The following is a 26,317-nucleotide window of genomic DNA, read 5'->3' as shown; positions in this document are numbered from 1 at the left end:
CTTGTCAGTGAAGATACCGGCCTAGGACGTAACTGCCCACCATAACTGCTTTGGTTAAAGTTTAATTTCAGACCATCCTTTGTGGTGACTTTAGGTCTCTGAGTTTGCAAGACTGCCATGCAGGCCTCCCCTGAGCTTGTCAGGTCAGCATGTGGCCCCTTTTGTCCACACCTTCTTCGCACATCATTGCCTCTCCAAAACCATTCTCCCTCGCCCATTCTTCAAACACTCCGCTTTAATTCTCGTACAGTTAAGATTACACACAAGGTTACCCTCCTTCTTTCTTCTCCCTACTGCCCCCAAATTGAACATTTCCTAGTTTGAGATTAATTTTTAATTTCGTGGCTCATTGTTCACTTTTCCAAAAACACTGTAATCACTGAAGACCTTTAGTCATGCCTATCGAAAAATTTCTGCTCGTGGATTCAGGAGAGGGAAACACCAGCCCTCGGTGTAGTTATCACGTTACCGCCGTGAGGGCGACGGGGCGAACTTCGTTCCCACGACTTCCGTGGTCCTGGTGGTCCCTCTCCATAGGGTACCGAGCACTTCCGCTTGAGGCGGGTGAGACTGCGGGCCCAGTCCCCGGGCTTTCTGGGAAGTGTAGTCCGCAGGTCCCGCAGAGCCGCGGACACTTCCGCCTGGGCGCCGCCGGGGCAGGGGAATTCTGGGAAGTGTATTTCCAGCGTTGCGCTTCCTCCCTGGACGCCCAGGTGACCGTCTGCGCTCCCTGCTCTGTGGTAAGTGGGCTCCGTGTTTGCCCAACGTCCCGAACTTCTCTGGGTCCCGGTATAACCCGGCCGGCCACCGGTTTGGGAGGAAGAGGTTGTATCCGAAAGCGGGGGTGTCAGGGCTCGGGCGGCAGGCATTCCCCTCGGCGGGGCGCGTCCGCGTCTGGGGCGGTCGGGTCCGGTGTCTCCAGCGCTTGCCGCCTCCCCGGGCCGCGCACCGTCCACCCGCTCTGCGGTTTCCCGAGGCAGAACATGGAACGAATTACCTACACCTCTGTCTCCGACGTCTTTCTGTGAAGTTGGGATGACATGACTATCTTAATGCAGCGGTTTGAGTATTAAACGAGAGTATACGCCAAAGTCTCCGGGCAGTTCTTGGCAGGCGGTGAATGGGGGCTTCTTGTGGTCCGTACCTCTTAGTTTTGGGAAGTGCCCGTTCCCCCGGAAACCGTGGAGTGCGATGGGTTTGGAGCTGGAGCTGGAGCCCAGGCATTTATTTCCCTGTGATCTCTGTAGGAAGCTGGACTTCAAGCCCCTCCTAGCTGGGAAGGAGGAGGCGGTGGGGAAGGCACTGTACAGCTCTGATTTCTCGGACAGAGATGTTAGAAACAGGACAGGGCCCCAGAAAGAGTCAATTAGGCTAAGCCTCCTGTCTCTGCACTGAGACTTCATGACAGTTCGTCTCTCCCGGGAGTGGAATCTTAAACTAGTCCATCAGGAATCTCCAGATGAGCACTAGGTAGGTCAGCTGCCATGGACCTTTGCCTTCCCCTGAAGGAACGTGGCCTTGCAACGCCCAAGCGGCTGCTTTGTTCTGCTATAACTTCCTTATTCTTGCTCTAGTCTGCATGCTTATTTTTTTTAAATCTTTATTTTAAAGATTTGTTGAGAGGATTGCAGATGTCCCTCTTCCCGCCCCCCATTGCCCCTCCTTCTACCCATTTCCCGCCCCAGCCCAGGCCTTCACCATCCTGTTGTCTGTGTCCATAGGTGATGCATATAGGCATATAAGATTTTAGGTTAATCTCTCCCCGTCCCTTCTCCCCCTTCCCTCTGAGATTCGTCAGTCTGTTCCATGTTTCCATTTTATTCATCAGTTTATTTTGTTCATTAGATTTCTTGTACGTTATTTTGATTTTTTGATACAATTGTTGATAGATCTGTATTTATTGCCATTTTATTGTTCATCTTTTTTCTCCTTCTCCTCTTCCCCCTCCCCCTCCTCCTCTACTTTCTCTTTCTCCTTCTCCTCCTCCTCCTCCTCTACTTCCTCCTCCTTCTCCTCCTCCTCTTCTTAAAGAATACCCTTCAACATTTCATGTTATTCTGGTTTGGTGGTGGTGAACTCCTTTAGCTTTTTCTTATCAGTGAAGCTCTTTATCTGACCTTCAATTCTGAATGATAGCTTTACTGGATAAAGTAATCTTGGTTGTAGGTTCTTGGCATTCATCACTTTGAATATTTCTTGCCACTCCCTTCTGGCCTGCAAAGTTTCTGTTGAGAAATCAGATGACAGTTGTATGGGAGCTCCCTTATAGGTAACTGCTTTTCTCTTGCTGCTTTTAAGATTCTCTCTTGTCTTTTGCCCTTGGCATTTTAATTATGATGTGTCTTGGTGTGGGCTCTTTGGGTTTCTCTTGTTTGGGGTTCTCTGAGCTTCCTGGACTTGTAAGTCTATTTCTTTCACCAGGTAGGGGAAGTTTTCTGTCATTATTTATTCAAAAAGGTTTTCAATATCTTGCCCTCTCTTCTTTGGCACCCCCATAATGTGAATATTGGTACACTTGAAGTTGTCCCAGAGGCTCCTTACACTATTTTCATATTTTTGGATTCTTTTTCCTTTTTGCTCTTCTGACGGGGTGTTTTTTGCTTTCTCATATTCCAAATCATTAATTTGATTCTGGAATCCTCTATGCTACTATTGAATCCCTGTAAATTCTTTATTTCAGTTAGTGTATGTTTAATTTCTGACTGGTCCTTTTTCTTTTTAATTTTGTTTTCTTGCTTAAAGTATTACAAAGAGTAGTACACATGTCTCCTTTTTTTTTTCCCTTTGACCTTCCCCTGGCCTCCCCTATGCCCCAGTGTCTTATGTCCATTGGTTATGCTTATATGCATGCATACAAGTCCTTCGGTTGATCTCTTATCCCCCGCTCCCCCAGCCCTCCCCAGCCTTCCCGCTGCAGTTTGACAGTCTGTTCCATGCTGCTCTGCCTCTGTATCTATTTTTTTTATATGTTTTATCATTTTATTAGGAATAATTCCAAATGGGTTACGAAGAAAACTTATTCATTTGAGTTTGATGAGTTTTCCAAAAACTCTTAATGAAGATATGTTCACCAATAAACAATAAAACATCAGCAGAACTATCATATACTGGGCAAAGAGTCAGGCTGATACCAAAAGCAACATGCAACATAAAGGAGATACAGTATAAAGAAAGACAATCTGCTGGGTATTAAAAATCATCTCCATCTGAACTCTTTGCTACCAGCACAGAACTAATTAGCTATTGAATCCAAACCACACCAAGGTAAGCTTGGCCGATGGAAGCCAGGAGTCATAATCGGGGCGAGAGAAGGGAAGAGTAATAAGTTCCTCAGTGCAAGAGATCTCAGTAGTGTTTTGGAGCATTTCCCTGGCTGGTACAAGCAGTATTAGAAAATCTTTTTGGCAAGGGAGGAAAATAAATGCAAACGGAATGCTACATTTTATTTTTAAATCAGCAGACTGTCCCAGGAATGATAAAGGTATCAGTAAAGTAGCAAGGGGATAACTTTAAAACATTATTTTTTGTGGGCTCAAAAAACATTCAAAACGGATTTATTTAAAGGTGTCACAGTAGCTAAGTTCAGGCATTTAGGCTTAAGGGAAGTAAAATTAAAAGAGAACTCTTTTTTCCCCCCAAGTTAAAGATAATTTCTTTAAAACCAAGCATATTGCTAAAGTGCAACATTTATACTTGGTAAACAATAATGGGCAACAACATAAGTTTAAACGCTGTAATATTCTGCCCAAACCAGTCCCAGATACTGTTTAATAACCAAGATGTAAACTAATTTTGTTGTAACAAGCCTAGACAAATTCTATCCAACATGTCCTTGATTAGATATCCAGTTTCATTTAATGTTGTTTTTTTTTTTATTATTTTATTGATTTTTTACAGAGAGGAAGGGAGAGGGATAGAGAGTTAGAAACATCAATGAGAGAGAAACATCGATCAGCTGCCTCCTGCACACTCCCTACTGGGTATGTGCCCACAACCAAGGTACATGCCCTTGACCGGAATTGAACCTGGGACCCTTGAGTCCACAGGCCGACGCTCTATCCACTGAGCCAAACCGGTTAGGGCATTTAACCGTTTTGAAAGCTCATTTGACAGCCAGTCAAGTCCCTCATACAGGCCAGTTGCTTGTGTAGCACAAGTGTATTGAACATGCCATGTTCTGTTATGAAGAGACTGAAGACCTAATTTATCTTTCATTTCACTGATGGCCACAGCATTTGGCAAATCCTGTTTATTTGCCAAAAGCAGCAACACTGCATCTTGCAACTCTTCTTCCTGAAGCATTTTTTGCAGCTCTTCAGCTCTTTCCTGAATTCTTTCACGATCATTGCTATCTACCACAAAAATAAGACCCTGGGTGTTCTGGAAGTAATGCCTCCAGAGAGGCCTTATTTTATCTTGACCACCAACATCCCATACTGTGAAACAAATGTTCTTATATTCTACTGTTTCCACATTAAAACCAATGGTAGGAATTGTGGTGGTGATCTCCCCTAACTTCAGTTTATACAGAATGGTCGTCTTGCCAGCAGCATCCAATCCAACCATCAAAATGCGCATCTGCTTCTTGCCAAAGAGGCGGGAGAAGAGGGAGGAGATGGTGAGGCCCATGGAGGTAGTTGCACTTGCGATGGGCAGGAGCAGAAGGGGTTCGGAGCTTCCCCCGGCCTTCTCTTTTCATGCTCCCGGCAAGCTGAGCGAGAAGGAGAGGAACTAACGAAGAAAGTGGGTGGCAGGGGCGGCTCGCTAGCCGGCGCGCCAGGCGATGCTCCAGGACCAGAATCAGCGGGGCGAGGACCTCTGTATCTATTTTTGTTTATCAGTTTATAATGGTCTTTATTATCCATAAATGAGTGAGATCATGTGGTATTTTTCTTTCACTGACTGGCTTATTACACTTAGCATAATGCTGTCCAGTTCCATGCTGTTGCCAATGGTAAGAGTTCCTTCTTTTTTACAGCAGCATAGTATTCCATTGTGTAGATGTACCACAGTTTTCTAATCCATTCATCTGCTGATGGGCACTTAGGCTGTTTCCAGATCTTCGCTATGGTGAATTGTGCTGCTATAAACATAGGGGTGCATATATCCTTTCTGATTGGTGTTTCTGTTTTCTTGGGATATATTCCTAGAAGTGGGATTATTGGGTCAAATGGGAGTTCCATTTTTAACTTTTTAAGGAAACTCCATACTGTCTTCCATAGTGGCTGCACCTGACTGGTCCTTTTTCATGTCTTTAAAATTCTAAGATCCTTGAAATTCTCATTAAGTTCCTTGAAAGTCTAAGTCCCTTGAACCTCTCTTTAAGATCCTTGAGCAAACTTATAACCGTTGTTTTGAACTCTTTACCTAGTAGTTTGCTTGTTTCCATTTCATTTCGTTCTTTTTCTGGAGATTTCTTCTGTTCTTTCATTTGTCACATGTTTCTTTGTCCCACATTTTGGCAGCTTCCATGTGTTTGTTTCTATGTATTAGGTTGAGTTGCTATGTCTCCTGGAATTGGTAGATTGGCCATGTGTAGTAGGTGTCCTATAGGGCCCAGTGGCTCAGCCTCCCCAGACACCTGAGCTGGGCCCTCTAGGTGTGCCCGTGTGTGGGCTGTGTGCACAGTCTTATTGTAGTTCAGCCTTGATTGCGAGGAGTTGACCTCCAGGCCAATTGACTGTGAGGACCAGTTGCGACTACAGTGGAAGAGCCACTGTGCAAGAGACACCCTTATGGAGCAGGACATGCTTCAGTGGGGCTTTGGTGCTCACAGAGTCTACCTCTTGAAGTGTGTGGCTTGTGAAGTGTAGAGTTGTAATCTGGTATAGTCTGAAGCTGTCCACCAGGTACACTGGCTCTGGGGCCTTCTGGGACGTGCAAAGTCTGCCACTGCTTGGGGCCACCCGTTAGGAGCTACAGAAGGATCTGCAGATGGCTGCTGTTTGCTGTTTGTATTGGGCTTGGAGGTGCCCAGGCTAGGCCAAGCTGTGAAGCAAGCAGGCTAGTGCTAGTGCCAAGTCTTGGATACCTTATTGATAGACTAGCGGCCCGATGCACGAAATTTGTACAAGGGGCTCAGCCCCTGATGCTGCAGCGGCTGACTCTGCCTCAGCCCCCGCCCGCTGCCATGGCCGGCTCTGCCTTAGCACTCCCCCATTACCACCACCACCACGGCTTCATTCAGAAGGTCGTCTGGAAGGACGTCCAGAAGGACATCTGGTCTAATTAGCATATTATGCTTTTATTATTAAAGATATGGGGCATGTTGACACCAGCTGCTCCTTGTTTGAGAGATTTTAGGAAAGTCTAAAGCCTGAACCAGGACAGGGCATTCAGACGGAAAAGCCACTGCAAACAACTTGGGTGGGGCTGCATGTTGGATGGGGCAGGTTTCTCAGGGAATAACCAGGGTGGAGTGAACTGTGTGAGCCTCACTGATGGAAACTCAGATATGGCTGCCAGTCAGCTCTGGAATGGGGGAGGTCCCAGCACAGGAACAATGACCCCTGCAAGCACCCTTGTCTGGGAAAAAGCCGCCCCTGTGTTCCTGCCCCAATGCCAGACAACACAGTTCCTCCCGTATGTCCCTGATTCCCCCAATGCTGCTGTCCAGCGCTGGAGCTCAGAGTGAGCGGGACTGTGTAACTCCTGTGCCGGCCCTTTAAGAGGAAATGCCTGGTTCTCCAGCAGCCTCCATATCACTCAGTCCCAATCCCTGGTGGTTTTTACACCCCAGAGATACAGAGACTTCTCTTTCTAGCCCTGGAACCCTGGGTGGGGGTCTGGTGTGGGGCTGGGACCCCTTGCTCCTCGCGGGAGACCTCCACAGCCAATATATCTATCCCTCCCAAGTTAAAAAAGAAAACACCACACATATGTCGGACCAGCCTGTTTTGTGCCTCCACCCCTCTGACCAGTTTCGATGCACTTTTTTCTTTACTTTTCTAGTCATAGGACTTCCATGCAGCCCGATTTCAGGGGGTTCTGAATGATGGTTGTTCTGTATTTTAGTTGTAACTTTGAAGTGGTTGTGTGAGGATGTGAGTACCGGCATTTATCTACACCACCATCTTCGTTCTCTCTGCTATCCTATCTAATAAAGAGGGAATGTGCAAATTGACCATTACCCCATCACAAAGATGGCAGTGCCCATAGCCACAAGATGGTGATGCCCAGTCCCCTCAGCCTCACCAGAGCCCCCCCAGTCATTAGGGCCGGCCCAAGGTGCAGGCAAGCCTCGGGTGGCGGCTGCCAAGCCGCCCAAGGCTGCCCGAGGCTCAGGTAACCAGGGCCGGCCAAGGCTTGCGCTGCTGGCAGTGGCAGCAGCAGAGGTGTGATGGGGGTGTCAGCTTCCCCTGATAGCTGGGTCGTCTCCCGCCCTTCAGGGCTTGCAGACTGTGAGAGGGGGCAGGCCGGGCTGAGGGACCCCCCCCCCCCCCTCCAGTGCATGAGTTTTCATGCACCGGCCCTCTAGTTCCCATATATAGTTAATCCTCATTCTCATATCTCAGACCAACCACTAGCTTACTTCCTGTCTCTGTATTTTTCAACCTTTTATTTAAATGGGATAATACAATATGTGGTCTTTTGAGACTGGCTCTTTAACTTATAATGTTTCAAGATCATGTTGTAGTATATATCATAATTCCATCCCTTTTTATTGCCCATGAATATTTTATTGTGGATATACCACACTTTCCCTATCCATTCACCCACATAGGTGTACATTTTAGTTGTTTCCTGTTTGGGGTTCTTATGAATAACAGTTTTATAAACACTTAGGTGTAAGTTTTTGTGTGGAGATATGTTTTCATTTCTCTTTGATAGATACCTAGAAGTGGAATTGCTTGGTGATCGGCAACTTTAGGAATAACTTTTAAGAAACTGCCAAAACTGTTTTCCACAAATCTTGTCCAGAATCTTGTGTTTCTTATCAGATACTAGAAACCAATTTGTTGTTGTTGTTGTTGTTTAGAAAACAGTTGTCTGTGGTCATTTAAAAATTATTGCTAAAGTTTCACATTGTTAGGGAAGACAATGAGGCAGAGTCACAGATTTTTCAGAAGTTATGAGTGACCTTCACAGAACAGAACAATCACTTCAGAAGTACAGGCACCATACAATGTCTTTTGGTAGTGATCACATTATAGACCAATTTCATATTATAAAATACCATCTTTTTTACTATAGCTATGAAAATAAGAAATCCTCTTAGTATTTAAAGTGCTTTCCAGCTCTGAAGAGTTCAATTCATTTGGAACTGATATTCTCTCAGTTGTGCATATGACACAATTGAGGAAAAGAGATGTTATTAATTTGCCCAAGACAACCCACCTCTGAACTAGGATTTGAACCCATATATTGCTCCAGAGATGATCCTTGCTCTGGGCATTCTATTGTCTCAATTTGTATCATACCAGAGTCTGATTTGTGACCTTGGGTACCACAGGCAGTGTTGGAGATGGTGCCAGTGTGTGTGGTGCAGGAATGGAGGCCCTGCTGAGATCTCGCCAAGCTGTGTACAGCAGCAGCCACCTCAAGAAAGGGGCTCCTTGACTGATTCGCAGGAAGTGTTCAGGGAGGTGAGCAACATCCCGGTCACCCTTTCATGCCCTTTTTCTGTCTTTTCAGACACTCCCAGGCACAGATCTGCCTGCCAGGACTCTCCATATCTCAGCCAGGACCTACATTTGCAGAAGTAAGAAGACAAGAATGACCACACTTAAGGTGCGTATGGTTCACTTTTTTCCTGTTAAAAATTCCAGCTCACTACTCAGAAGATCACGTGTTGTTCCCTTTCCTGAGATAACTCAAGGAGAACACCAGGCATATAAAGACCTTTTACTTTGTACTTGCTTTTAGTGTTGGTTTTATTTGTCATTATTCATTTTACTTCAAAAATATGTGGACAAATTAGTAGAAATGACCACAAGTTCTCTAACTTTATTACTTCACTGATGACACATTAACTATTATTTTCTTATATTCTCTTCCTCGTGTATTCATAGCTTAATTAATATTCACAATTATATCTAATATTAAATAGGGCTTTTTCATTTAATATAACATTTACTTTTTATTATTATGTAGTATTTCTATTATTGACACACTTTCTAATTTTTTAAAAAATATATTTTATTGATTTTAGAGAGGAAGGGAGAGGTAGAGAGAGAGATAGAAACATCAGTGATGAGATGGAATGATTGATTGGCTGCCTCCTGCATGCCCCCTACTGGGGATCGAGCCCACAACCCAGGCATGTGCCCTTGGCTGGAATCGAACCCTGGGACCCTTCAGTTCACAGGCTGAGGCTCTATCCATTGAGCCAAATCAGCTAGGGCCTCTTTTTAATTTTAACTACTTAACACTCATAGACATTACGGGGGTTTAGGAGTTTTGTTGTTTTAAGTAACATTGCAGTGACAGTTTTCCTACCTATAACTTTTTTCTCCAAAAAAATCAATTCTCCAAATAGCATGCCTATGTTTTGTCCTCAACATAATAGGAGCTTAATGTTGAAAAAGTGCATTGATACATGCCCCATTGGAATTTTATAGATAGAATATTCAAATCTGACATAGCACAATAGGCGCAAATATTGTTGGACATTTTCACACAGGAGGAGCTAGATTCTGTCTTTCCTATGTCTGCGTCAGATCCTACATGTCTTTTACTTACTCATCTACTCTTTTTAAAATATGTTTTTATTGATTTCAGAGAGGAAGGGAGAGGGGGAGAGAGAGAGAGAAACATCAATGATGAGTGAAAATCAATCATTGGTTGGCTGCCTCCTGAATGCCCCCTACTAGGGATCAAGCCCGCATCTTGGGCATATGCCCAGGGAATGGAACAGTGACCTTCTGGTTCCATTCCATAGGTACATTTATTCCTGCATACAATACTTCTTTTTTCAAAGTAATATATAACCTTATGTTTGTGTTTATGTTTTTAAATAACAGACTTTATTTTTTAGGGCAGTTTTGCATTCACACTAAAATCCAGCAGAAGATACACAGATTTCCCTATACCTTCGGCCCTCACACATGCACAGCCTCACCTATTTTTTTTCTGTTAATCCTCACCTGAAGATATTTTTCCATTGATTATTTTATAAAGAGAGTGGGAACAAGGGAAGAAGAGAGGGAAGGAGGGATGAAGGGAGAGAGAGAGAGAGTGAGAGGCATCAATTTGAGAGAGACATCAATTGTTTGCCTCCCACAAGCGTGGAGATGGGGGCCAGGGAAGGAACCTGCAACCCAGGTACATGCTCTTGACTGGGAATCAAGCCCTCGACCCTTCAGTCTGCAGACCGACATTCTAATCACTGAGCCACACTGGCCAGGGCCTCTCCCATTTATAACACCCCCCACCAGATTGGTATGTTCGTTAGAATTGATGAACCTGCATTGACACATCATTATCACCAGAATCCAGACTTTACATTAGGGTTCTCTCTCTTTTTTTTTTTTAAATAATATATTTTTTATTGATTTCAGAGAGGGAGAGAGTGATAGAAACATCAACGATGAGAGAGAATTATTGATTAGCTGTCTCCTGCAAGGCCCCTACTGGGTGTGCCACAACCAGGAATAGAACTGTGACCTCCTGGTTCATAGGTCAACGCTCAACCACTGAGCCACACCGGCCAGGCTTAGGGTTCACTCTTTGTGTACATTCTGTAGGTTTGGACAAATATATTATGGCATGTCCCTGCCATTATACTCTCATACACAGTAGTTTCATGTTCTGAAATCCCCTTGTGCTCCACCTCTTTATCCTTCTCTTCCTCCAGCCCTGGCAACCCCTGATCTTTTTACAATCTGCATAATTTTACCTCTTCTAGAATGTCATATAATTGGAATATCCATAAGTAACCTTTCAAACTGGCTTCTTTTACTTAGTAATATGCATTAAAATCACCTCCATGTCATTTGTGGTTTAATAGCTCATTTCTTTTTAGCACTAAATTATACTGTGGTCTGGATGTACCACAGTTTATCCATTCACGACCTGAAGGGTATCTTGGTTGCCTCCAGTTATAACCTAAGGTATAACCGTGGTTAAAGATGTCCTCTCTTGCCCTGGATGGTGTGGCTCAGTTGATTGAGCATGGTCCCGGGCACCAAAAGGTTGCTGGTTCAATTCCTGGTCAGGCCACATGTCCAGGTTGCCAGCTCCATACCTAGTGCAGGAGGTAGATGATTGATGTTTCGCTCTCACATGGATGTTCCTCTTTCTCCCTCACCCTTCCTCTCTCTTTAAAAATGAATATATATATATATATATATATATATATATATATATATTAATTTTAGAAGACGTTTGTTAGAGCTAGGCACAATGAAACAAAGGAAGGACTGGGGAAATGAGTGTAGGTAGGCTGGTCTGCTTTGGCTCACTAAGAAGTCATGATCTCACTCATTCATGGATAATAAAGACCATTATAAACTTATGAACAAAAATAGATACAGAGGCAGAGCTGCCTCAAACAGACTGTCAAACTGCAGCGGGAAGGCCGGGGAGGGTAGGGGGGCAGAAGGGGGGCGGTAAGAGATCAACTGAAGGACTTGTATGCATGCATATAAGCATAACCAATGGACATAAGACACTGGGGGGTAGGGGAGGCCAGGGGATTGTCAAAGGGTGGGGGAAAAAAAGGAGACATATGTAATACCCTTTGTAATACTTTAAGCAATAAAAAAAAAAAAAAAAAAAAAGAGGTCAGAGAAAGGGGCCAGGGGACAGGTTCAGGGGGTTTGCCTGGGATGAACTGCCACTGCCCGTTGCTGCCCTGGTTGCAAGCCTCATGGGGTCCCTTAGAGTTTAGGAGATGCACACCTTTCTCCCGACTCCGGCAACTGAGGCCTGTGGAGGGGCCTCCTCCTTGGCCAGAGGTGAGAGGCCAAGCCCTGACTCCATTGTGAGCCTCATGGCAGCCTGGTGCACGCGGGCCTGCAGCCCCCTCACTTTCCCCATGTCTCGGGTTGAGACCCACAGTGCCGCGGGGCGCACGAGACTAGCCTGCAGGAAGATGCCGAGGCAGAAACTGGAGCCCAGGCAGCTGGCAGATCCTCCCTACAGCGGCTGCGCCTGAATAAAAATATTTTTAAAAAATGTCTAGTCTTGCCCTGGCCAGATAGCTCAGTAGGTTAGAGTGTTGTGCCAATAAACCAAGGTTGCGAGTTCGATCTCTGACCAAGGCACATACAAGAAGCAACCAGTGAATGCATAAATAAGTGGAAATAATGCAAAAAATTGGTGTTTCTCTCTTGAATCAATAATAAAGTAAAAGTCCAGTCTTGCTGGATATGCCAGGACTTACTCCTTTGAGCTACTGGATAAGGAGGTTCTTGATTTCATGTTTCACTTAAATAGCTTAGAAACTGAGAAACCTGCTTAAGTTCACACAGGAAACCAAGCCAGGGTCCAGGAATATTAGCCATTCTGTTGAAAGAACACATAAGCAGATGGCATCTGCTCGGTGCTGGTTGAGATTACATGTGTTCGGTGTTGTAGGAGGAAGTGACGTTCCAGGACGTGGCTGTGGTCTTCACGGAGGAGGAGCTGGGGCTGCTGGATTCATCCCAGAGGAAGCTATATCGAGACGTGATGCTGGAGAACTTCCGGAACCTGGTCTCAGTGGGTGAGGACAGGCGCTCTGTGACTGCATGTCAGCTCCCAGGAGTAGCTTTGTATCCTTGGGTGTTCAAGGCTTTGGAGCCCTTGTAATGGTTCCCTGAGTTTGGGGGTCTGACTTTCCTAATATACAGTGGACACAGAGAGCGAATTATTTTGTTTTTATCAGCAGGCAAGTTTGTGTTTTGTTAAGGAATTGTAAATGCACAGTATACTGCTCTGCCTTATCAATTTTTGACTCTATCATGAGTTATAAAACCAATTGAGACCTACTCTCAATTTTTTTTTATTCCTCACCCAAGGATATGTTTTTATTGATTTTTAGAGAGAAAGAGAAACATGGATCGGTTGCTTCCCACATGCACCCCAACCTGGGATTGAACCCAAAACCTAGGTATGTGCCCTGACCGGGACTCGAGCCTGCAACCTTTTGGTGTACAGGACGATGCTCCAACCACCTGAGCCATCCAGCCAGGGCCCTACTCTCAGTTTTTAAGGAAATAAAATTAATTAGATTACTGATCCTCTCACACTCTTCCAACATATTCAAGGAGGAAGTATTGCCTAACTCATTCTGCATATGTGTATGGGTCTTTCTAAAATTTTATTCTGTCAGTATGTTTATTAAAGCTGGGGACTAAAACAAAAGAACGGCTTCGGGTAGAAGAAGCAACAGGAGAGCCTAGGGCAGTGATGGCGAACCTTTTAAGCTCGGCGTGTCAGCATTTTGAAAAACCCTAACTTAACTCTGGTGCCGTGTCACATATAGAAATTTTTTGATATTTGCAACCATAGTAAAACAAAGATTTATATTTTTAATGTTTAATGTTTATTTTATATATTTAAATGCCATTTAACAAAGAAAAAATCAACCAAAAAAATGAGTTCTGACACGCGTGTCATAGGTTCGCCATCACTAGCCTAGGCAGTGCTCTGCTTTGGCTCTGGAACTGAACCCTGGTGGGCTGCTGTTAGCTCACTGAAAAGTCAGAGGAAAGGGGGCCTTGGAGACAGGGTCAGGGAGTGAGCCCCGGATGAGCTGCTGCTGTTTGTTGAGCCCCTGGTTGCAAGTCTTTTTTTTTTTTTAATTAAATCTTTATTGTTCAGATTATTACATTTGTTTCTCTTTTTTCCCCCCATAGCTCCCCTCCACCCGGTTCCCAACCCACCCTCCACCCTCACCGCCCCCCCCCCCCCCACTGTCCTCATCCATAGGTGCACGATTTTTGTCCAGTTTCTTCCCACATCCCCCCCACCCCTTCCCTCCTAGAATAGTCAGTCCACTCCTTTTCTATGCCCCTGATTCTATTATAATCACCAGTTTATTCTGTTCATCAGATTATTTATTCACTTGATTTTTAGATTCACTTGTTGATAGATGTGTATTTGTTGTTCATAATTTGTATCTTTACCTTTTTCTTCTTCTTCCTCTTCTTAAAGGATACCTTTCAACATTTCATATAATACTGGTTTGGTGGTGATGAACTCCTTTAGCTTTTCCTTATCTGTGAAGCTCTTTATCTGACCTTCAATTCTGAATGATAGCGTTGCTGGATAAAGTAATCTTGGTTGTAGATTCTTGGCATTCATCACTTTGAATATTTCTTGCCACTCCCTTCTGGCCTGCAAAGTTTCTGTTGAGAAATCAACTGACAGTCGTATGGGTACTCCCTTGTAGGTAACTGACTGTGTTTCTCTTGCTGCTTTTAAGATTCTCTCTTTGTCTTTTGCTCTTGGCATTTTAATGATGATATGTCTTGGTGTGGTCCTCTTTGGATTCCTTTTGTTTGGGGTTCTCTGCGCTTCCTGGACTTGTAAGTCTATTTCTTTCACCAGGTAGGGGAAGTTTTCTGTCATTATTTCTTCAAATAGGTTTTCAATATCTTGCTGTCTCTCTTCTTCTGGCACCCCTATAATTCTGATGTTGGTACGCTTGAAGCTGTCCCAGAGGCTCCTTACACTATCTTCGTATTTTTGGATTCTTTTTTCATTTTGCTTTTCCGGTTGGGTGTTTTTTGCTTCTTCGTATTTCAAATCTTTGACATGATCCTTGCGATCCTCTAGTCTGCAGTTGGAACTCTGCATAATATCCTTTATTTCAGTCAGTGTATGCTTAATTTCTAGTTGGTCCTTTTTCATAACCTCGAGGGTCTCACTAGATTTCTTGAGGGTCTCACTACATTTATTGGCGGTCTCACCAGACTTTTTGAGGGTCTTACTAAATTTATCGGCGGTTTCTAGAAAGTTCTTGAAAAACCTTAAAAGTGATTTTGAACTCTATATCCAGTAGTTTGATTTCCTCCATTTCTGTCATTTGTGTCCTGTTTCTTTGTCTCCGCATTTTTTATGCTTCCCTGTGTTGATAGAGTGGCTTTCTGTGCTAGGTGTCCTATAGGGACCAGTGGCTCAGCCTCCCCAATTACCTGAGGTGGACACTCTTGGTGCACCCCCTTGTGGGCTGTGTGCACAGTCTTGTTGTAGTTAAGCCTTGATTGTTGTAGGTATCACTGGGAGGAATTGACCTCCAGGCCAATTGGCTGTGAGAATCAGCTGTGTCTGCAGTGGGAGAACTTCTGTGCTGGAAACACCCCTTCAGGGCAAGACTTGCTTCAGTAGGGCTTTGGTGCTCACTGAGTCTGCCCCTGAGTGTGTCCTTTATGGATCCAAGGAGCTGCAATCTGGATGGTCCCACTCTGACCACTGGGAACACTGGCTCCTGAATCTCTAAGGAGGTGCTAATCTAGCCTCATCCTGAAGCTACCCAGCAGGAGCTCAGCTGTGAAGCAATGCAAGTTGCCGTGGGGCCTTGGGCCAGCTGCAAGTTTGTTAGGTAATTTTCAGATTGCAAAGGGCCAGGCCTTTCATATGCAAAAGCCGGCACACAGCTTGGGCAGGGTGGGGGTCCCAGGGGATCAACAGGGCGGAGCAAGCAGCTATGGCTGCTCCTCAGAGGCCCCGCTTCTCAGTGTCCTGGCAATCACTGCAAGCATCTCGGAGAGAACGCTGCCCTCGAGTTCCGACCGATGCCAGACAGTCCAGTTCCTCCTGTATGAGTCTAGGTCCCCAGAGACTCGCCCAGAACTGGAGCTCAGAGCTTGAGACTCCCTCCCATTTGAAAAAGACAACTGTGTCCTCAGCCGCCAGCCCTCTCCAAGTGTGCCTCCGCACCTCTGTACTTTACTTCCACACCGCAGCTCCTCTGAGTCTCGGTATGCTTTTCTCTTTCCTTCTAGTTGTAGAATTTCCACTCAGCCAGCCTTCCTGTGGTTCTGGATGATTTCCGTTCCGTCTTTTAGTTGTATTCTTGAAGTGGTTGTGCTAAGCAGCAATCTCCGATGTTTACCTGTGCCGCCATCTTGGTTTTCCCTGGTTGCAAGTCTTATGAGGACCCTTCGGGTTTAGGAGAGAAAAGTAAGGATGCACACCTGGGAGGGAAGAAAGGCATGGGTGTGATCCAGAGAGAGCCCACTTGTATGGGTCTTGACAAATGGCATTATTTCAAATTGGTCATTTTTTAGAAAATGTGTGAAAAACACTGCTTCTGATTACTGGGAGAGTATGCAGTGGGAACCTAAGTTTTCAGGACAGTTTACCTAGAATGTTTTGGTATTAAGCATGTGACTTTGCATGTTCACTGGGCATAAAACAGTCAAACAAGACATGGTCCACTTAGTAAGGGGAGAAAAATTTTGGATGGTGAATATGGCTATTCAAAGAAAAGGGAATTCAGCCCTGGCTGGTGTGGCTCCATTGGTAGGAGCATTGTCCCATATACTGAAAGGTCACAGGTTCTGTTTTTGGTCAGGGCACATACCTGTGTTTTGTGTTCGATTTCTGGCCCCACATGGGGCATGTATGGGAGGCAACCAATTGATGTTTCGCTCGCCCTCCCTCTCTCTTTTTTTTTCTCTCTCTCCCTCCCTCGCTCTCAATGAAATCAATGGAAATGTCATCAGGTGAGGATTAGAATTTTTTTTTTATTCTTTTATCGTTTTTTTTCTTCTAACCACTTAAAGTGGCTCTTGGAGTCTGGAGTCCCCTGTGGTCTGCTCTGGGTCCCCACTCTCTCTCTAAATACATCTCCAGTCCTCTTCCTCTTATTCCATTTTTCCCACCCACATTGTCCCCCTTACTGTTCCTCAGACCTGCCAAGGATTCTACACATTGCCTATTGCTGCTGTAACAAATTACTATAAACATAGCAGATCTAACAAAAAAATTTTATTATATTTTTGATCTTTAGGTGTGAAGTGTGACATGTCTCACTGAGCTAAGTCAAGGTGCCTGCAGGGCTGTGTGTCTTTCTGGATGCGCTGGGAGGGACCCTTCCCCTTGGGTTGCTAGTATCTAGGACAGTGATGGCGAACCTATGACACGCGTGTCACCTCATTTTTTTGGTTGATTTTTCTTTGTTAAATGGCATTTACATATATAAAATAAATATCAAAAATATAAATCTTTGTTTTACTATGGTTGCAAATATCAAAAAATTTCTATATGTGACACGGCACCAGAGTTAAGTTAGGGTTTTTCAAAATGCTGACACGCCGAGCTCAAAAGGTTCGCCATCACTGCTCTAGGACCTTCCCAATTCCTTGGCTCTCGTTCTCCTTCCTCTGTCTTCAAAGCCATCATTGTTGCATTTCTGACCATTCTTCTAGACCAGTGGTTCTCAACCTTCCTAATGCCGTGACCCTTTAATACAGTTCCTCATGTTGTGGTGACCCCCAACCATAAAATTATTTTCGTTGCTACTTCATAACTCTAATTTTGCTACTGTTATGAATCGTAATGTAAATATCTGATACGCAGGATGTATTTTCATTGTTATAAATTGAACATAATTAAAGCATAGTGATTAATCACAAAAACAATATGTAATTATATATGTGTTTTCCGATGGTCTTAGGCGACCCCTGTGAAAGGGTCTTTCGACCCCCAAAGGGGTCACGACCCACAGGTTGAGAACCGCTGTTCTAGACTCTTCCTTTATCACTCTTCTCACTGTCTCCCGCCTCTTGGGCCCCTTCTGATTACATTGGTCCCTCTGGGATAATCCTGGGTGCTCCTCCCATTTTTATGGTTAGCAGCCTTAATTGCATCTGCAACCCCATTATTTACTGTGTAAATAACATGTTCATAGGCTCTGGGGATTGGACATGGACATCTTCCAGGAACATTGCTTTTCCTTCAGGTCCTGTACTTCCTTCTGCCTGGAATGCTCTTTCACCCCAAATACTACTGGCCCTTTCTTTCTTCTTTCGTTGCCTAATCGGTTTCAATATCATGACACAGGCCTTCTGACCACACTATTTTAAATTCAATTCTGTTGCCCAACTGGCATGGCTCAGTGGCTGAGTATTGACGTATGAACCAGGAGGTCATGGTTTGATTCCTGGTCAGGGCACACGCCCTGGTGGCAGGCTTCATACCCAGTGTGGGGCGTGCAGGAGGCAGCTGATCAATGATTCTTTCCCGATCAATGATTCTCTCTCATCATTGATGTTTCTATCTCTCTCTCCCTCTCCCTTCCTCTCTGAAATCCATAAAAATATACATTTAAAAATAAAATACAATTCTATCTTTACTTACCTGATAGTGTGTCTCATATGTTTTTGTTTGTCTATCACTTCTCTCTCCCCAGTGGGATATAATCTACAGGAGGAGAATTATCATTATTTTATTTATTGCTGTATTCTCAGTGCCTAGAATAGTCCAGGACATGGCAGATACCTGTAAATATTTATTGACTTAATGAATGAATGAATTATTGGATAGGCGAGCTTTACTGTCTTTCCTGCTGGTGGTGATGTGATAGTTTCTATTCTGTTTATTTTCCTAAATACTTACTACAAAATTTGACATTTATTTCATAGCTCGTTGAAGGCCTGTGATTTTTTTAAAATATATTTTTATTGATTTCAGAGAGGAAGGGAGAGGAAGAGAAAGATAGAAACATCAGTGATGAGAGAGAATCATTGATCAGCTGCCTCCTGCACGCCCCACACTGGGGATCAAGCCCGCCACCCGGGCATGTGACCTGACTGGGAATCGAACTGTGACCTCCTGGTTCATAGGTCGCTGCTCAACCACTGAGCCATGCTGGCTGGGCGAGGCCTGTGATTTCTGATTTGAAAAATTGATGTGAAAGGCCAATTTATCTACAAACAGAGTTCCCACACTGTTTTCAAACAGGCAGTCCAGAACCCGCATAAGAAACTATTGCATAGACCCTCATGTTTCCTTTTCACCCCGTCACTCCATGACTCATGGAGACAGCTAATAAGCGACATTCAACAGAGCAAATTAAAGATATTGAGTATACATTTTTTTTGTCGCCAGATGACAGCCCATATAATTTCTACTTACTTGGATGCCCTTAGCGTCATTGTGTGTGTGTGTGTGTGTGCACTTGACCCACATCCCAGGGAAACTTCTAAGCATTGTGATTGTGCTACCCTGTGGAACATGCCCTCCCCGTGGCTTTCCTGGAGCCTGGCATAGGGGGCATATTCATTTCCAGGAGTAAAACTTTCTTTTTTTTTTTTTTTTTTAAATCTTTATTGTTCAGATTATTACATTTGTTCCTCTTTTTTCCCCCCATAACTCCCCTCCTTCCAGCTCCCACCCCACCCTCCACCCTCACTCCCCACCCACTGTGTTCATCCATAGGTGCATGATTTTTGTCCAGTCACTTCCCGCATCTCCCACACCCCTTTCCCCCCCAAGAATAGTCAGTCCATTCCCTTTCTATGTCCCTGATTCTATTATAATCACCAGTTCATTCTGTACATCAGGTTATTTATTCACTTGATTCTTAGATTCATTTGTTGATAGATGCATATTTGTTGTTCATAATTTGTATCTTTACCTTTTTCTTCTTCCTCCTCTTCTTAAAGGATACCTTTCAGCATTTCATATAATACTGGTTTGGCGGTGGTGAACTCCTTTAGCTTTTCCTTGTCTGTGAAGCTCTTTATCTGACCTTCAATTCTGAATGATAGCTTTGCTGGATAAAGTAATCTTGGTTGTAGGTTCTTGGTATTCAGCACTTTGAATATTTCTTGCCATTCCCTTCTGGCCTGCAAAGTTTCTGTTGAGAAATCAGCTGACAGTCGTATGGGTATTCCCTTGTAGGTAATTGAGCCTCTTTCTCTTGCTGCTTTTAAGATTTTCTCTTTGTCTTTTGCTCTTGGCATTTTAATGATGATGTGTCTTGGTGTGGTCCTCTTTGGATTCCTTTTGTTTGGGGTTCTCTGCGCTTCTTGGACCTGTAAGTCCATTTCTTTCTCCAGGTGGGGGAAGTTTTCTGCCATTATTTCTTGAAATAGGTTTTCAATATCTTGCTGTCTCTCATCTTCTGGCACTCCAATAATTCTGATATTAGTCCGCTTAAAGCTGTCCCAGAGGCTCCTTACACTATCTTCACACTTTAGGATTCTTTTTTCATTTTGCTTTTCCAATTGGGTGTTTTTTGTCGAATCTTTGGTTTGATTCTTGAGCTCCTCTGGTCTGCTATTGGGTATAATATTCTTTATTTCAGTCCGTGTATGCTTACTTTCTAATTTCTTTATCGTAGCATCGAGGGTCTCATTAGTTTTCGTGAGGCTCTGCACAAATTTATGGCAAGCCCTCAAAATTGCGATTCTTAGCTCCATATCCTCCATTTCTGTCATGTTTTTTTGTCTCTGCATCTTTTATGCTTTCTTGGTGCACCCCCTTGTGGTCTCTGTGCGCAGTCTTGTTCTAGCCAAGCCTTAATTGTTGTAGTTAACACTAGAGGGATTTGACCACCAGGCCGACTGGCTGTAGGAATCAGCTGAGCGGGAAAACGTCTGTCTTCTGGGGAGGCGCTAATCCAGCCTTTGCCTGAGGCGATCGGCAAATGGCTGTGCGCAGGACCTGGGCGGGGCGGGCTCAACAGGGCGGGGGGAGGGAGCCGCTATGGCCGCTCTCAGTCCGTCCCCAGGGGCTCTGCCTCTCTGTCCCCACAACCGCTGCAAACCTCGGAGGGGCCGTAGCCAGACAGTCCCGCTTCTCCCGTTTGAGTCTGGGTCCCTAGAGACTCGCCCGGATCTCACTCCTGATTGAAAACGACAACCGCGCCCTCAGCCACCAGCCCACTTTGCGCGCGCACCGCTGCACCACCGTACCTTTAAATTTTCCACACTACGCCTCCTCTGAGCGTCGGAATGCTGTTGTTTTTGCTTCTAGTTGAAGAGTCTCTCCTCAGCCAGCCTTCCTGTGGTTCTGGTTGATGTCCGTTCCGACTTTTAGTTGTATTTTTGAAGTGGTTGTTTACGGCGGCAATCTCCGGTGTTTACCTATGCCGCCATCTTCGATTCTCCTCCATTTCCAGGAGTAAAACTTTCTTTAGTGAGGATTCTGGTGTTTTCTCCTGGACCATTCCCCCACAAATGGGAAAAACATAATCTGCATTCCCTGAGCTCTCAGACAACACCCAGCTCGCAGGCTGCCTTTCCTTTGCATGATTTGCCCGTCTGCAGCCCGTCTGCTTCTTACAAAGTAAACATCCATGTCACTGTCACCAGGTTTCTCCGTATGCAGGAGGGGAAGAATGAGGGTAAAAGTAACACCGGTCACACATCTGAACTTGTCTCTTCTATCACAGGATTTCCCTTTATTTTTATAGAGACATATTGTTTCATTTTCAGCCGGTGAACGATCTGACCTGGAAAGTATTAAGAAACTGCCCACTCAAAATTGTCACATCCTCAGAGAGACTTCTGTGTCCTCCCTGCAAAACTATTTTAAAGTGACAATTTATGAAGTTTAACCATAAACTGTAGTACCTATTAAGAGGTACACACTTACCTTAGCAGTATTTTTTCAAGGTACTTACCTTGGAACTTATCTTTCTATTTGAGTAATTTGTTTAATTAAGGACTGGGTAAGTTCCTGAACCAAGTTTTCAATTTTTTGGTACAACAAGCCATCCTAAGAAATGCATCTCTCAGTGTAACCAAAGGAAATACTATACATATGTGTCGATTTATATGTATGACTTTGCAAGATAATATGTGCAATGAGCTCATTCCTGCTGGTGACGATGCTCTGATAGTTTCTATCCTGATTCTTTATTCCACATATTTATTGCATGTTTTTTGTTTTGTTTTGTTTTGTGTGTGTTTTTTTAATTGATTTCAGAGAGGGAGAGAGATAGAAACATCAATGATGAGAGAGAATCATTGATTGGCTGCCTCCTGCACGGCCCCTACTGGAGACTGAGCCCGAAACCTGGGCATGTGCCCTTGACCAAAGTCAAACCTGGGACCCTTCAGTCCATAGGCTGACTCTCTATCCACTGAGCAAAACCACCTAGGACTATTGCATGTTTTAAAGTTTGTTTTACAGCTAACTAAAAGGCTGTTGTTTTCAATCTAAAAACTGATGTGAACACCCAATTTCTCTCTATCCAACGTTTTTCCACACTCTGTTTTGAAAGAATCCAGAAGCCTCAGAAGAAACCATTACATAGGCCTTTGTGTGGTGTTTTCACCCTTTAATTTTCTCATCACCCTTTGGCTATTCCTGTGGGTAGACTTGGCTTCATAGCAAAACTAGTTTCTTTTATCAGATATCTTAACTAAGTTCTGTGTGTATCAACACAGAACAATAAGATGAACTACACATATTATGTAGAATTTACGTTGCATATATAGATTCAAACAGCTCTAGGTTTTTTACATGCAGGATTATAAAGAGTTTAGCCAACTACAAAGTTGAGAGGGACAGTTTACACTCCTCCTCCTGCACTTGACACCGACTGCAAGTTTGGGGGTGGGGGTCCCCAAACTGCCTTCACTTTGAATGAGTCTCTAGTCTAGATGGCCTAATAGAACTCGCTGAATGCTGTTATACTCATAGTTAGTGCTTTTAAAGGGAAGGATTCACCTTACAATTAAGTAGGAGAAAAGGAGTCTAGAGAAGAGCCAGACACAGAGCTTCCACTGTCCTCTCTGTGTGGATCAAGGACGTGTTTCTGTGTTACTTTCCAACATAAAGGTGTGAAATTACACAGGGTATTGCCAATCAGGGAAGCTCCCCTAAGCCTCAGTGCAATGGGGTTCCATCACATGGCCAGCATACCTTGAATAGTTTTATGAGGTTATTCTGTCTTTTGATTCACACCACCAGGTCACTGAAAGCTTTATCCACAATCACAATCTGGTCTTTCTGGTGTCGTTAGCCTCATTCCAAAATCATGTTGTACCAGCCAGTGTGACTCCAGGCCCTCATGTCTTTCCAGACATGACATTTCACATGCTCAGAGCTTATCGCTCAGGTGTGGAGGGCAAACGCCAGATGCCTTTTGGGTAAGATATCTAATGTAAGGATGTGTAACGTAAATCCAAATATACAAAGTATTGATTATGTTACTGCTTTTCTTTAAAATTTGATTCATACTTCATTGTGTATATATTTGCTTCATAATTTACTATCGAAGACTTTACACTGATTATAAAATTCAATGGAAACAGCAACTGATTAACGTATCATATTACTATATTTGTTATGAAGTCTTTGATTTCTAAGTTGTACCTCACATAGGAGACTTGGTGTGGTTCTAGATTTATTTCATTGATGCTTAGTGGGAAAGAGCCTACTGGACTTCTTCTTGGTTTCTGTAAACCAGATACCATGACACATATCCAAAGGACATAGTGAACAGTCCCTGGATTTATTGAAGTCTCACGCTCTCTCCTAAATGTGAATTCTTTCTTTCTTTCTTTCTTTGTTTTTAAATATATTTTATTGATTTTTTACAGAGAGAAAGGGAGCGGGAGAGAGAGTTAGAAACATCGATTCAGCTGCCTCCTGCACACTCCCTACTGGGGAGGTGCCCACAACCAAGGTACATGCCCTTGACCGGAACCGAACCGGGACCCTTCAGTCCGCAGGCCGACGCTCTATCCACTGAGCCAAACCAGTTAGGCCTAAATGTGAATTCTTAAAGACACTGGACAAAGTCTTCATTTATCCACATCTTTAAATTCTCTCTTCTTATAGGAGGCAAGATTCAATATGAGATGGAGACTCTTACAGAACTAGAACCACATGAAGAACTTTCCTGTTGGCAAATATGGCAACAAATTGCAAGTGACCTAATCAGGAGTCAAGCCTCCATGATCAAGAGTTCTCAGTTCCCTAAACATGATGATTCAACCAGCCAGGTTGGGGCAGGACTATCTGTAACTCACACAGGCCAGAAACCGTACTGGGGAAATGAATGTAACAGATTCTTTTATGATATCTTCAACTTTGATCTTCATCAACAGATACACTCAGGAGAGAAGTCTCATACATGTGGTGAGTGTGGAAAAAGCTTCTTCTTTAGCTCAGGGCTCCGTATTCATCAGAGAGTTCACTTGGGAGAGAAATGCTATAAGTGTGATAAGTGTGGTAAGGAATTCAGTCAGAGCTCACGTCTGCAAGCCCATCAGCGAGTCCACACTGTAGAAAAACCATTTAAATGTGAGCAGTGTGGGAAAGGATTCAGTCGTAGGGCAACACTTAGTGACCATTGCAAATTACATTCAGGAGAGAAACCTTTTAAGTGTGAGGAATGTGGGAGGACCTTCCTTCATGCTTACCATCTCTACAACCATCAGAGAGTCCACACTGGGGAGAAACCGTTCAGATGTGATATATGTGGGAAGAAATTCCGTCGTAGGTCAGCACTTAATAGTCATTGTGTGATCCACACGGGAGAGAAACCGTACAAATGTGAAGAGTGCGGGAAGTGCTTCAGTTGGTGCTCACATCTTTACATCCATAAGAACATCCACACGGGACAGAAATCATACAAATGTGACAAGTGTGGAAAGAGCTTCTACTCTAAGACAGAACTTTATCGGCATCAGAGGTTTCACACAGAAGAGAAACCCTATAACTGTGCGGAGTGTGGGAAGAGCTACAGATGGGCCTCCCTTCTTCTGGCCCATCAGCAAGTCCACAGCGGGGAAAAGCCGTTCACATGTGAGGAGTGTGGGAAGAGCTTTGGGCGGAAAGCATACCTACAAGCTCACCTACTAAAAGTCCACACGAGAGAAAAGCCATTCAAGTGTGAGGAGTGTGGGAAGGGCTACAAGACAGGCTTGGATCTGGAAGTGCATCGGAGCATCCACACAGGAGAGAAACCGTATACGTGCTGGGTGTGCGGCAAGCACTTAAGTAGGGCCTCACACCTTAAGCTTCATCAGAGAGTCCACACTGGAGAGAAGCCATACAAATGTGATGCGTGTGGTAAACTTTTCACTCAGTTTTCACATCTACAGTCTCATCAGAAAGTTCACACAAAGGAGAAGCCTTACAAGTGTGAGGTATGTGGGAAGCACTTCAAGTCAAGGTCATACTTTAAACTTCATTGCAGAAGCCATGTCGGTGATAAATTTCATCCATTCTCAGAGGAAGGAAAACCTTTGTTTCATTAAAGTGAATGTCTCAGCCATGGCGCAACATATCCCAGTGATTCTGAGACTACACAAGTGTTGTGGTGAGGGCAAGAGGGCAGGGAGCGTGTTAACATTGATGAGCACTTTGTATATGTATTCAGTACATCAGTCAAAGGAAGAAAATAGATATAATATTTTTAAATTGTATCTGGAAGAGGAAACCTGCAAAAAATAATTCAGGGAAACAAACATGAGTTGAAATACAGAAGTACACTGGGTCTTGCACGCCACAGCATTATTTTGGTAGTATCCTGGCAGTTGGCTCCTGGCCTACCCTCTGGCTCTGTTCTGAGGTTGGGTTCTCATTATTTGGGTTTCTGCCTGGTGTTCCGTTAGTATATATAATATAAATTCATCTTTTGGTTTTTCTCACAGTGCAAACAGTTTTAACTTTGCAGTAACTGGCTACTGCACATATCACAATTGACATTTTCAACAGTGTTAAGGCAAGGGTTCAAAGTAACCCATTAAAAGGGTCAGATTTAGCCCTGACTGGTTTGGCTCAGTGGATAGATCGTCAGCCTGCGGACTGGTTGGGGCTATGCCAAATTTGAAAGACATTTCGTTTCTCAACTTCCTATATTCTTCCCTTATCCCCATGAAAGAAATACCAGAAAAACTTGTTGGGATTTGGTAATTTCATCAAATGTATTCATTACTGGCACTGGAATGCCATTTACATGCTTTTCTTTTTCGGTAAACACACATCTTTGGAAAACAGATATAACAATGTGTAATTTAGAAGTCATAGTTTAAGAATTTAAGATTATGAGATTCAAATAATTTTTTAATACCACATCAGTAATGCCACACAATTTTTAGAATGGAATTAAGTGTTCATCAGTAGAAATTTGTTTAAGTTATATATTTCCAAAATAACTTGGAGTCATTAAAGTGATGGCAAGGACATGTAATAACAGAAGAAGAACATACTATGGGCTTTGTGAACTCAGACTGTGGCCTTCATAATAGAATTAAGTTCATAAATCTGTGTATGTGTGTACAAAAATAAAATGTGGAAGTGATACTGGTAGTAATGATCTCTGGCACAACTATTTGGTAGTATTTCCATTTTTTTAATCCCATTATGTGTTTTAATTTCTCAATGAACATCAATTTGATCAAACTGGTAAATTATGTATAATGGAATTTGAAAAATGATTAATGTGAATACAGTATGGATTCCTATTAAGATTGTTCTA

The 26,317-nt window shown here is 43.7% G+C and overlaps 2 protein-coding genes across 4 annotated transcripts; one reads left to right on the top strand and one right to left on the bottom strand.

The window, feature by feature from the left end:
- The first annotated feature begins 684 nt into the window (after window positions 1–684).
- Window positions 685–26,317, top strand: LOC138999708 (zinc finger protein 234-like). Of its 3 annotated transcripts, XM_070401915.1 has the most exons (4): window positions 685–740; window positions 8,635–8,730; window positions 12,520–12,646; window positions 23,671–26,317. In XM_070401915.1, the coding sequence occupies exons 2-4, from the start codon at window positions 8,716–8,718 to the stop codon at window positions 25,092–25,094; spliced, it is 1,566 nt and encodes a 521-aa protein (XP_070258016.1). In that variant the 5' UTR covers window positions 685–740; window positions 8,635–8,715; the 3' UTR covers window positions 25,095–26,317. The 3 variants fall into 3 exon arrangements, with proteins under 3 accessions (XP_070258016.1, XP_070258018.1, XP_070258017.1); XM_070401917.1 differs by lacking the exons at window positions 685–740; window positions 8,635–8,730 and having other exon boundaries at window positions 12,564–12,642; XM_070401916.1 differs by lacking the exons at window positions 685–740; window positions 8,635–8,730; window positions 12,520–12,646 and adding an exon at window positions 16,895–16,919.
- On the bottom strand, window positions 1,050–4,687 carry LOC138999835 (ADP-ribosylation factor 4-like). The gene is made up of 2 exons (XM_070402053.1): window positions 4,074–4,687; window positions 1,050–1,273 (listed from the first exon to the last, which is right to left on the bottom strand). The coding sequence occupies exons 1-2, from the start codon at window positions 4,627–4,629 to the stop codon at window positions 1,050–1,052; spliced, it is 780 nt and encodes a 259-aa protein (XP_070258154.1). The 5' UTR covers window positions 4,630–4,687.

Source organism: Myotis yumanensis, unplaced genomic scaffold (assembly GCF_028538775.1).
Source record: "Myotis yumanensis isolate MYYU_CA2020_CCGP unplaced genomic scaffold, mMyoYum1.0.hap1 SCAF_23, whole genome shotgun sequence".
In the NCBI taxonomy this organism is placed as follows: domain Eukaryota; kingdom Metazoa; phylum Chordata; class Mammalia; order Chiroptera; family Vespertilionidae; genus Myotis; species Myotis yumanensis.
Note: the sequence above shows the minus strand (reverse complement) of the source record. Positions and strands in the feature narration are given on the sequence as shown.